Source organism: Phacochoerus africanus, chromosome 9 (genome assembly GCF_016906955.1).
Source record: "Phacochoerus africanus isolate WHEZ1 chromosome 9, ROS_Pafr_v1, whole genome shotgun sequence".
NCBI lineage: Eukaryota > Metazoa > Chordata > Mammalia > Artiodactyla > Suidae > Phacochoerus > Phacochoerus africanus.
The window spans coordinates 78390512-78403599 of record NC_062552.1 but is presented as its reverse complement, the minus strand read 5'-3'; the positions used below and the strand labels follow the sequence as shown (position 1 = coordinate 78403599).

General features: G+C 39.7%; 1 gene segment (V, D, J or C); it reads left to right on the top strand.

Annotated features, from left to right (window-relative positions):
* Positions 1-6314: 6314 nt before the first annotated feature.
* LOC125134941 (T cell receptor alpha variable 22-like) lies at positions 6315-7213 on the top strand. The segment is given in 2 exon segments: positions 6315-6457; positions 6645-7213. Coding segments are annotated over 2 exon segments (579 nt in total).
* Positions 7214-13088: the final 5875 nt, after the last annotated feature.

Sequence of the window (13088 nt, the reverse complement as noted above, 5' to 3'; positions counted from 1 at the left end):
GAGGGGGGCAGCATCACTGAGAGCAAATCTAGAGCCATCTAGAGTGAGAGTCAGAGAGCAAGAAGAAAAGAGGGAAAAAACAGGAGAAGGAAAGGGCGGGAATATGGATAAAGAAAAGAAGAAAGAGAGGACAAGGAATCAGTGCTTCATTGGTTGATGTGGCTGAGAGAATTATCTGGAGAATAAGAATCATAATTTTAACATAGCAAGAAAGTGAAGATGTATAAATAGGTTTTTATGACTCCTCCTCAAGTCAATAAAACGCTGGTTTCAGTGTGTTTGTCTCAACATAGTAGGTGAGGAAAATCCAAGTAATTCTCCTTTCCCACGGGCTTCCTTCATTGGACCCAGGGCAGGTACAGACCCAGAGGGCATATAAGTCCAGCTGTTCCATTTACCAAAAGCAAACTACTCTTTCTCTGAGAGCAATCTGAAACGTTTTTGTTGCTAGTCTAGAACATGCATATTTGCGATGAAGCTTTTTTGGAAAGAAACAAAAACTAAGTAACTATGTTTAATTGTCTAGAAGTCTTGTCTCTATGATGAATTTTTATTTTTTAATATTCCCTAAGCAACACATAGATCCTCTCTCATAAAAGACTCGGGCAGAGCAAAAGCAAAAGCCCATGGCTCTATCTCATTCCACCCTACCTCCCATCATCCTTCTCTGGGGAAAGCAGTTCTGATAGTTTGTCATATAATGCCAGCCTATTTTGTTTCAATTATATACATATTTGCACATCATTTTATGTAACTCCATGCACATATACAAACACATACAACAAATACAAAAACAATTTGCCATATAAATTGGGTTATTTCAATTTTTTACGACTGGCCTTTTGATTTTCATTTAAATAGTTTCCTGGAGATCTTTCTACTGTTGCAAAAAGTAGAGAGGCCATTTACCTCTTTTGGATGCCTATTCAGTACTTTGAAACATTTCTTCATTCAACTAATTTCTTTCCTATTAATGAATATTTGTTTCTATTTCTTTGCTGTCATAAAGATTGTTGCCTTTACACATATTCATAGAGACACTTTTGTATGTATGTGAAATTTTTAATTAGATATCTGAGATTGGAATTTCTATATTCAAAAAAGGCACGTTTAAAATTTTGGATAAAGTGACAGCTGACCCTCTATATGGTATAAACAATCATACTTCAACCAGCAGGTATCCCAATTCCTTGTGCTTTGGAGTAGTTTTTCCTTTCTATATTGGCACTCTCTCTTTCGACCTTGGTCATGTGCCTATTCCTACCTTGTGACCATTTTTTCTATTAGGTTATCCTTCATTTTCTTTTTCTTTGTAGGATTTATTTCTACCAACTATTTAGAGAGTGTTTTGCTTTTATTTTTGCTTGTGTATTTTGTTCTAACGTGTTACCCTTTTTAAAAAAATGACGTAGCTTTTAGTTCTTAAATTCTCAAATCTAGTAAGCATTTATTTCTTTTTTCCTTCAAAAGTCAGTGTCTACTTAGGAAAGCCTAAATATATCTTTTAATCTTCATTACCATTTGGTGAAGAGTTATTTTAAGGCTTATGCTACATATTAGAAAACTAAGCTTCAAAGGGATTTAAAAACTTAGCAATATTCACAGTCTTCATAAGTGTTAACACCAACTTTTAAATTTATTTTTAAACTTGAAATTGTCAAGCTTCAAAAACTGAGCATACGTTGTTCAATCTCGCTTTACTGGGAGCAGTAGTAAGAAGAAAATCCCCCCAAAATGATTCAAATGGAGAGTCAGTGGAGTGGATCATAGAACCCACTGCAGAAAGTGATACACATTTCAGAGCAAAATGTCAAGATGTTAGAGTAGAAATCATGCCCCATGACTTGAGAAAAGCAAAGCAATCGTCCCTAATTCCATAAAGAGACACGCTAGTCCCCAAATATTCAAATGGGAGTAAATATAAGTTGTTGATTGTAGAGAGATTCTAAATCATCCTTAGCTCTTTAGTAGGAAAGAGGAAAAGAAATAGATGAAACCAGGGCACAAGACAGATAACACAGGAGAGAGGCATTCTGGTCCTGGATGTGTACGGCATCATTCGCATCATATCCTTGGATCTTCAAGAGGACAGAGGTTGTCCTGGTGTATCCGATAAATGTAAACTGCTAGTTTATCACACTTGGAACCTGCTTTGATTCTGTGAGGGAAACATAAGGAAACGTATGTGTACTCCAGTCTTGGAAAGCACAGTGGGAGCTGCTGTAGCAGTTTCCAAAGATCAGCATGTCTCCTTCAGGATCCCCCCCAGTCACTTTCCACTCATGTCCCTTTCTTCACAGCCTTGAGCTCATTTTCCCTTTTCCTCACTTCCCTTTTTCTGCAATGCATATTTTTGTGTTTTGTTTATCGATATATCTTCAGTAATTAGCACAGAATCTGACAAATAGTAAATGCTCAATATTTATTGAATAAATGAACACCCATGACTGAAAATTTTACTGACCATTGCTAAGGATGCAATAAAATATTGAGGGCATGAGATCCTCTATAAAATATAAGAAAGTCAGAAAACATTACATGGATTTCATAATGAAGACACAGATATACTCCCAAATCCTGATTTATTCATGGACTCTCTAGTTCCTTCCTTCCTATTTTCCTTTCTTCTTTCCTACCTCCCACTCTCTCACTTTTCCTTCCTTTCTTTCTTCACTCCTTCTTATTATCATCATCAGTGAAATATCTCTATGGGTATTTTGTTAAGCTCTTGCTCCAAAACTTCAGTTCATTCCAATTCAAAATTCTCTTTCTCTCTAACATTCTTCATAGGTCATGCTAAGTGGTGTAAATTTCTCCTCCCCTAAGTCTTAATATATTGTGTTTGTCATAAGGTGGTTGACACCAGACATTCTGACAGATTACAGTTGCATTTAGCTAGAATCTGCTGTAAAGAGGCAAAGAATTCTCTTAAGTTTACAAAAAAGAATGACAACAAAAAAAAATCATTTAGACATCATTTAGTGCTCCCAGTCAACCCATGTCCATAAAAATAAACCCATGAAAGTATAAAAAGTACATAGGATGATTCAGCAATGCTGTGCCCACAAGAAACTGTGCTTGTCAACCCTAAAGTAGTGAACAGATGTGTTAGATCCTTTTCGTATATTCCTTTCTTTTTCATCATGTTCAGAAATAATCCTCTACCAAGCAAATAAAAAAAAATCATGTGCTATCCTTGTATTCAACGTTTTCTGCTTTAAAATATTCTCCTAAATTTATCTTCATAAATTACAGACTTAGAGAGGTTTTTTGTTTGTTTGTTTACAGAACTGTCGTTAATCCTACCTCTAGATGTTCCAGTAGAAATTTGCCATTAGTAGATGATTTCGCAAGAAAATAACAGGAGTTAATAAGACTGAGCACCACTGGTACATTTTGTCTTTTGACTTCTACTTCCTACAGACAATATAGATTGAGTCAGGAAAAGACTGTTAGCCATGCATATTGGTGATTCTAAGTTGTTGCCATGTCACTTTCCTCCCCTTCAAGGTTCAGCCTCTGGGAAGAGATTTTATTTTATTTTATTTATGTTTTTGTCTTTTTAGGGCCACACCTGCAGTATAAGGAGGTTCCCAGGATAGGGGTCTAATAGGAGCTACAGCTGCTGGCCTACACCAGAGCCACAGCAACACTGGATCCTTAACCCACTGAGCGAGGCCAGGGATCAAACCTGAAACCTCATGGTTCCTAGCCAGATTCGTTAACATCTGAGCCATGACAGGAATTCCTGGGAAGAGATTTTATATTCAAATTTTCTTCTCCTTTGTCTCATCTCTACTACAGTTGAGCTTCTGCTGAAAACTCAAATCATGATCTTTGTGCTGCTAAGAATCAATAGACGCCTTTCAGTCATCATCTCACTGGACAGACATTTCTTCTGCAATTGTTCTGTTGGGATTTCTTCCTTCTTGAAATTCCTCTTCCAGACTCTTTCACAACACCAGCCATTTCTGATTTGCTTTTCTGATAATTTCTCAAATCAGCTTTTGGTTTCCTTGGACATTTTCCTGCATATCTGGTCTCTTCGGAATTTTGCTCTAGTTATATCTTGGTGAAATTATCTCCATTCTCAAAGAGTAGTGCTGCATCATAGATAATGTAGTAGGTAAGGAACTGGGCTTAGTCTAACAGAATTAGGTTCTAATACTCGTGTGTCATATGACAAATCATTTACTTTCAAAAGAAATTGATCTCCCTTCCAATAGGGGAGCAGAGTATCTACACTAAAGGCCATTGTGTTAAATTATCAGTGGTCAATGACACAGATTCTTGAATCATACCAATGGCAAAAATTGCAGTTTTCACTTACTGTTTGACTTTCAACAAATTACACACATTCTTCCTTGCTTTGCTTTCCTCATGTAAAACATGAGGGGGGTTTACTTCATAGGATTAAATAGTGGTACTTAATTCATAGTATTAAAAGAGCCTCTTAATAAGCAAACCCCTGAAATACTGTCATCACATTAGAATGCTAAGTAATTCAAGCCTAGATAGAAGCAGGAAGGAGATGGGGCACAAAAGCCTCAAGGCTCAATTTTTTCCTTTCGTTGCCTCCAGAGGGTGATGTTGCATAAACTGGAAATGTCACCTCTAAGAAAAGTTCTACCTCCTTCCTATGAGCTTCTTGGCTCACAGCTCACCGAGGGGCACATTCTGAACAGGCTCAACACTAGGAGCAGGCCTTGTCAAGGAAGCCTATCTTATTAACAGTCTAGAACCTGCCTAGGCAGGGATGTCTTGAATCTCAGGTTTTCCCAGTTACAAGGACTCAGCCCACTGGGGCACATTCCTTCCTGATCCTCCAGGAAGACTTTCCCGCATATGGCTTTCAGCTTCTTCCCTGCACAGCCACCTCCTCAATCACCTCCCTGCTGCTCCCAATACTCTTCATAGGAAGTAAAGTAACATTGTAGTCCGTGCTCCTGTCTCTGTAGAAGAAACAATGTCCTGGTTGGAATCTGAATAGAGACCCAGTCTCATTACAGTAGGTCTGACCTACTTTCAGTGATTCATCATTGATTTTTTTCAAGAAGAACTGGAGCTCAGTCAGTGACTGAGCCCGATGGCCACATCACTGTCTATGAAGGAGCCCCCCTGGAGCTGAAGCGCAATGATTCCAACCTATAGTGGGACTTCCTTATCTCTTCTGCTATGTCCAGACAATATAGTAAAAAGGAAAAACAGCTTTCTTTATCCAGTGGTCCCCTGTAACAGGCATTCTAACTCAAACACAATGTCTTGCCAAAGTTTCAAGTGGAATCTTGGGCTTGTGGTTCTGAGTGACCCACCCAGGTTATGTCTCGCCTCTTTTCTCTATTCTAACTCCAGTTCTCTAATACCTACTGTGTGACCAGTAATAATTATTGATTACTCATCATCTTTGTTTTTCTACATTATTTCTCATAGTGCCTTTAGTGAATATTTGCAGCATTCTTGAACTACCCATCTGATCTTCAGTATCTGCACTTCACTGTACTGTCACCTTCAGTGAAAATATGCAGATCCTCATTTTCCATCCCTTTTGCTTCCAAATCTATCTACAGAGGAAGATTTTTATGTATAGAGTCTGTGATAGGAGTACAAACTACATTTTTTTCATATGATTTCAAAAAAACCCACTTATTTTTCTTTTAAACTACTAAAGTTGAAAAGTAAAATACAAAAAAGTGTAATTAAAATGTATTTGAAAGTGAAATTTTAGTTAAAATTTATTTTTAAATTACGGGTGTTTTAAGAAAAATAAAACTGTTTACAATTCCAGTCTCAAAATCCATCTACTGGCTAAAATAAACAATACCGCTCTTTATGCAGATCAAGTTTAGAATACATATAATTTAAAAGAAATAGTGTTAAAGACAGAGTTTTCCAGTCAACAGGAGCAACTGCTGATACTGTGCTGGTTCATGAGCACCTTCAGAGCCACAGAGGTGTACATATGAGAAGCAGTAACACGGATCCTCCGCAGTCCTGGGAAATGGAATTTCATTCTGTAAGAATCTACTTCATCCATGCCATCTGAGAGGAAAGATGGAGCAGGATAATTAGTTTTTACTTTTGTGTCTCCAAAATCCTCCCAAATTCCAAATCAGAGGCTGCACTTCTCTGAAATGTTCTTAGAAAATGCCCCTCAAGTCATCAAATAATGATTTTCTTTTTTCCTACTCTTACCCCCACACCTCCCCAGCCCATTCTAAGTGGGTTGAGGCAGGAGGGTGGGGCTTCCTGTCACCAAGTGTGGGCTCAAGGAGGGTTTGTTGGGGAAAATGATTGGCTGCAGAAACAGGAACATATCCAGATCAAGTCATGACACTCACTGCCCAGGGTTTATTTAGCTAAGTAATATCTTATGGTGAAAATGTCCCAGCAAGAAGTGGAAGCATCATGAAGCGGCTAGCAGGCACTGTGCTGGGGCTTCTGTTGGCCCAGGTTTGCTGTGAGTTGGGGCTGCCCCACAGGGGAATCTCAAGGACTGAGCAGCTACTGTACTGTTGAGGGGGTTGGGGGAAGGATGACAAGTCCTGCACACTTTCTATCCTTCTCATGATCCAGGGGGGCACTTTCAGGGTTTTGTAGGAGTTACAGGGACCCTCACCTGTGACTGTCTCTCTGTTTCCCATCAGGTGTGAAAGGAGTGGATGTGGAGCAGCGTCCCCCAGCCCTGAGTCTCCAGGAGGGAGTCAGCTCCACACTCTGGTGCAATTTTTCCACCACTGTGACCAACGTGCAGTGGTATCGTCAGTACCGAAATGGCAGCCTGGTCCACTTGTTCTTCATTCCTTCAGGGACCAAGCAGAATGGAAGATTAAATGCCACGACAGTCACTACAGAACGCCGCAGCTCATTGCACATTTCCTCTGCGCAGATCACAGACTCAGCCACGTACCTCTGTGCTGGGGAGCACAGCGCTCCCCAGGCACCTGCAGCCTGTACAGGAACACTCCGCGGGGCTCAGCCCCTCCTCCAGCCACAGTCCCACCACAGGGCGTTCACATTTCTCATTATTCCTCACCTACACTGGTACCCTTTTAACTACAAGCACTTTTTGGCCCTACAGATTTGGGACTTTGGTCTTTTACTCCCTTCCCAATCTGTATCTCCTTCTGCTCTAGAAACTTCTAACTTGAATCTGATAAAAATACAGAAGTAAAGCGAGTATTTAACCACGGTGTACAGAACTACAAAATCGTAAAAAGCGGGAAAAGAAAGAGAAAGAAAAACTAACACTAAGAAAGATGTTATCCAGCTCAGTTTGGGTGCCTCAATGAATGTTCAGGGCTGCCTCACCACGCTGTGTCCCAAAAGGCAATTGCAAATCCTCCCATCCCATCCTGCTAGTGCTGCAAAGCAAACAAAAAATATAGGCTCAATGTTTGTATATGAACCTGGTCATTTAAAACAAATTCTTTCTCTTACTGTTCTGGATGCAAGAAATCTGACATCAGTTTCACTGGCTCCAGGCAAGGTCTTGGCAGGCCAGATTCCTTCCAGAGGCCCTAAGGGAGAATCCATTTCCTGGCCTTTTCTAGCTTCTGGAGGCCACCTGGATTCCTTGGCTCCTGACCCCTTCTTGAATCACTCTTCCTTCCACCACAGCTCCTTCCTCTTCTGGAATCAAATATCCTTCTGCTCTGTCTCAGAAGATGTAAAATAAATGAATAAATAAGCAGAAACCTCTGTTAAAAAGAGGAGACAAGGGGGAGTCTCACACCCTGTGAAGATAGCAGAGCTCAGAGGGAAGATGAAAGACTCCCCTTCTTTCCTGGCAAAGACTCAGCCATGGACTCAGCCCTTGGACTCTACTTACTCCAGCCCTCCCAGCCTCCTTTTCCTCTCTATTCAAGCATTTTCCTCCCCTTGCATGTGGGGACTTGCAGTCACTAGCCATGGTTGCAGACCCCAAATTGCAGTCCTTTGCTGATCCCAAACACATGCATCTTTCCTAGAGAAATATGTCTTTTTGTCTCAGGTCAGCAAAGGACACTTGTGATTAAAGTTAAGGACTACCCAGAGAATACAGCCTAATTCATATCAATACCCTTCAAATTATCACATAACTACAATCCCTTTTGCCACACAAAGTCACATTTTAACTTTATCTAATTAAAACCTTTAAAATTAAAGGAGCTCCCGTCATGGCGCAGTGGTTAACGAATCCGACTAGGAACCATGAGGTTGCGGGTTCGGTCCCTGGCCTTGCTCAGTGGGTTAAAGGATCTGGCATTGCCATGAGCTGTGGTGTGGGTTGCAGACACGGCTCAGATCCCACGTTGCTGTGGCTCTGGCGTAGGCTGGCAGCTAGAGCTCCCACTGGACCCCTAGCCTGGGAACCTCCATATGCCGAGGGAGCAGCTCTAGAAAAGACCAAAAAAAAACCTTTAAAATTAAAGTACAATTGACTTATATTGCTATGTTAGTGCCAGATGCATAGCATAACAATTTGACATTTTTATAAATTAGACACCATACCAGATTATTATAAACCCTGATCACATTCCCTGTGCTATACATTACAAAATTCAAATTTATTTGTTTTATAACTGGAAGTTGGTACCTCTTAATTCCCTTCACCTATTTCTCCCTTATACCCACTCTTTTCCCATCCAGTAACCACCAGTACTTTCACTACATTTGTGAGTTTGTTTCTATTTTGTTATATTTATTTGTGTTACTTTGAAGAGTCCATGTATGTATTAAAATGTACAGTATATACCATATTTGTCTTTCTTACTAATTTATTTCAATAAGTATAATACCCTCCAAGTCAATCCATGTTGTCCCAAATGGCAAGATTTCATTCTTTTTGATGTCTGAGTTTTATATATATACATATATATGATACATGTAAGGTGATATATATATATGTTATTAATGAACACTGAGATGTCTTCAATATTTTGGCCATGTAAATGTTTCTTCTATGAACATTGGAGTGCATATAATTTTTTAAAATAGTTCTTTTGTTTTCTTTAAATAAGTACTCGGGAGTGGATTGCTTCTGGTCATTCTATTTTTAATTCCTTTAAAAAAACATTGTCTGTTCTGTACTGTAATTTTCCCCCCTTCTACCATCAAAACCAAGTAGGATCTATATTCCCTCTCTGCTTTCCTGCAAAAGGTGCTACCCCCTTTCCAGGCAGTTGAGGGAAGACAGGACTTGAGGCTGGAGAAGTCATGCTTTTTTCAGTTTGGGGAGAATCTCCATATTGTTTTCTACGGAAGCTGCACCAACTTCCATTACCACCAAGAGTGTCCAAAGGGTCCCTTTTCTCCACATCCTCATCAACACTTGTTCTTTCTTGTTTTTGGATGATATCCATTGTGAGGGAGTTCCCTTCGTGGATCCCCTCAGTATCCATGAGGATGCGGGTTCAATCCTGGCCTTCCTTAGTGGGTAAGGGATCTCAAGTTGCCGTGGCTCTGGCATAAACTGGTACCTGTAGCTCTGATTTGATCCCTAGTCTGGGAACTCCCAAGGATGGTTTGATGTCTTAATAGGGAAAATATTATTTTACAATGGGGAAGAGAGGAACTCCCATGAAGCTACAAGATTAGCATGGAGAGGGGGTTGTTTGTTTGTTTTGGTTTTTTTTTTTTTTTTTTTTTACAAAGAGTAACGAAAGTCTATTGAGGTCACAAAATGGGCATAATATACCATGAGAAGCTAAGAACATGGGTCAGATCAGAGGGAGGATGTGTTGCTTTTGCCTTCATGGAACTTAACTTTTTAGGGTGCAACTCTAAAAAGCAATAAATAAATAAATAAATAAAATCAATCAAGCTGTCATGATATATGATTTTTAACCTTCTAGGAGGTTAGGAAAAAGAAGATGAGGAATGAGAACGAGAATCTCTAAATTGATCATTATCCATGTGTAAGGAGGGGATTTCTGATTTTCAATGAAAATAATTTTCAGCAATTCTAAGAGCAAACTGGGGAAGTGCTTGCTTTGTGAAAAATAGCTTTAGGTGAAATGACTTGTGAGAGGGTGGGGCCTGTTGAAAGAATTATAGCAGATGTGAATTTAAGTCAGAGCTTGAACTCGCTGAGAAGACCAGAAGTTGACCTGATGTGTCACAGAAGACCAGAAGTTTCACTGAGCTTTGGTGCCAGGAACAATGGACAAGATTCTGGGAGCATCATTTTTGGTTCTGTGGCTTCAACTGGGCTGTGAGTTGTGGAAACCAACCCTTAGAATATGTCATCAATTGGGGAGAATAAGAAAAATTCATGCAAGTAGAAACTTTAAAAAGGAAATGTCAATGTGGGGACCTGATGATATTTTATCTCTTTAAACAGGGGCAAGCAGCCAACAGAAGGAAAAAAGGGACCAGCAGCAGGTGAAACAGACCTCTCAACCTTTGACAGTCCAGGAAGGAGACATTTCAATTCTGAACTGTACTTATGAGAACAGTGCCTTCAACTACTTCCCATGATACCAGCAACATCCTGGCAAAGGACCTGAATTATTGATCGCCATGAGGTCAGGTGTAAATGAAAAGAAAGGTGGAAGATTGAGAGATTCCCTCAGTCAAAGTGCCAAACATGTGTCCTTGCACATCAAGGCTTCCCAGCCTGGAGACTCAGCCACCTACTTCTGTGCAGCAAGTGCACAGTGCTCTCCAGGCACCTGCAGCCTGTACCCAAACCTGCAGCTGAGGCTCCAGCCAAACCCTGCCGTGTAGATGAAACAGTCACACACACAACCACCCGCACAGACATACACACCATTTGGTCAGAAAGAACTCACAATACATTTTTTTCTTTGCTATTTTAGAGCCACACTCACAGCATTTGGAGGTTCCCAGGCTAGGGGTCGAGTCAGAGTTACAGCTGCTGGGCTACACCACAGCCACAGCAATGCAGGATCCGAGTCTGTGACCTACACCACAGGTCACAGCAACGCTGGATCTTTAACCCACTGAGCAAGGCCAAGGATCAAACCCTCATCCTCATGGATCCTATTTGGGTTCATTAATTGCTGAGCCACGAAGGGAACTCCCACAATACAATTTTTTAAAAAACTGAAATTATGCAGAAGTTTTCCTTGACCAAAAGTGGAACTGATTTAGAAAATCAATTGCAAAATGATATCTCTAGAAACTCCCAAATATTTGGAATTTAGACACTAAGTTTTAAAATAACTCATAGGTTAAGGAAGCAATTACAATGGCTATTTGAATATATTTGAAAGAAAATGTGTTGAGAACATATACATATAAATAAGAATGTGACATAGCTAAAATAATACATGGAAGGAAATTTATGTTTTAAGTACTCCTATTACCAAAGAAAAAAGGTTGACAAACAATTATCTACATCTTTTAAGGAAAGAAGATAGAAAAAGAACAAATAGGAGTTCCCGTCATGGCGCAGTGATTAACAAATCCGACTAGAAACCATGAGGTTGCGGGTTCAATCCCTGGCCTTGCTCAGTGGGTTAAGGATCCGGCGTTGCCGTGAGCTGTGGTGTAGGTCGCAAATGTGGCTTGGATCCTGCATTCCTGTGGCTCTGGTGTAGGCCAGCGGCTACAGCTCCGATTCGACCCCTAGCCTGGGAACCTCCATATGCCGCGGGAGCAGCCCTAGAAAAGGCGAAAAGACAAAAAAAAAAAAAAGAACAAATAAAACCCAACATAACCTAAAAGAAAACACAAATAGAGATAATCAGGAAATACAAAGTTAATTTTCTTAAAATGATTAATAAAATTGATATATTCCTAGCTAGAATTATTCAAGGAGTTATCAGTGGAATAAAAGGGGGAAAAGACAAATTATACATATGAGGAATATAAAAGAAAACCTTGTGTAGATACTACAAGGATAAAAGGGTAAGAAAAGAACATCATTAACAAGTGTATGCCACTGAGTAAGATCATAGAATCAAGCCACATAAGTTAAGGAAACTTATTTTTTGATATCAGTTCAAAGGCAAAGAAAGATCAAAATTCAAAGCATGATTTCAACTGAATGCATAGAACTTTCTTACCACTGTAAGGTCAATAATCATGTGGGACCATCATTAGTTGGGAACAGTCTGTAGTGATTAAAAGGAAGCAAACTACTGATACATGCAATAAACTGGATGGATCTCAGGGACGTTCTCAGAGTGGGAAAAAAAGCCAATCTTAGAAGGCTCCACAGTGCATGATTACACTTATTGGATAATTATGATCCCATTCATAATGTAAGATTCTACTTACACAACATTCTCAAAAGGACAAGATCTAGAGATGAAAAGGAGATCAGTAGTTGCCAAGGGTTATCGGAAATTGCAGAGGTGGGGAAGGTGTGCAAAGTGTGTTTTTTGAGGATGATGGAACTGTTCTGCCTCTTGATTTCAGTGGCAGTTACAAGAGCTTCTACATGTGATGAAATTTCATAGAATTTTGCATCAAAAAAAAGAGTGTATATGAGTTACCACTGTAGCTTAGTGGTTTAGGAACCTGACATAGTGTCCATGAGGGTATAGGCTCAATCCCCAGCCTTCTTCAGTGGGTTAAGTATCCAGTGTTTTCATAGACTGTGGTAAAGATTGCAGATGGGGCTTAGATCCATTGTTGGCTGTGACTCTGGTGTAGGCTCAGCTGTAGTTCTGATTCAGCCCCTAGCCCAGGAACTTATAAAAACTGGTGAATCACAGTAAATTCTCTATTCAAAAAAATTTCATGACTATCAATTTCCTGATGTATATGTATATATAATTATTATATTCACATATATATTTTATAATATGCTGTTGCCTAGGATGCCGTGGCCATTTATGGTCTCCTCTGCTTAGTTACATGTAATGGCAAACATCTGCTGCCCTAAGCTCTTCAGGGGTGAAATGGAACAGAGGAAGAGGTGTCTCACTAAATATCAACTCTCCTCCCTGCACCACTCATTAGTGAGTTATTTTGACCTTAAAATCAAGGGACTGGCTGTTTTAGAGACCTTGTCTGTTATATCATTTCCAGTTGTTCCTTTGCCTTTGGTTTTTTTTTTATAGTAATTTATCCATTAAAACAATGAAACCAAATAGAAGATTGACAGCTATATTCCACCCAATTATGTGACAGTTTAT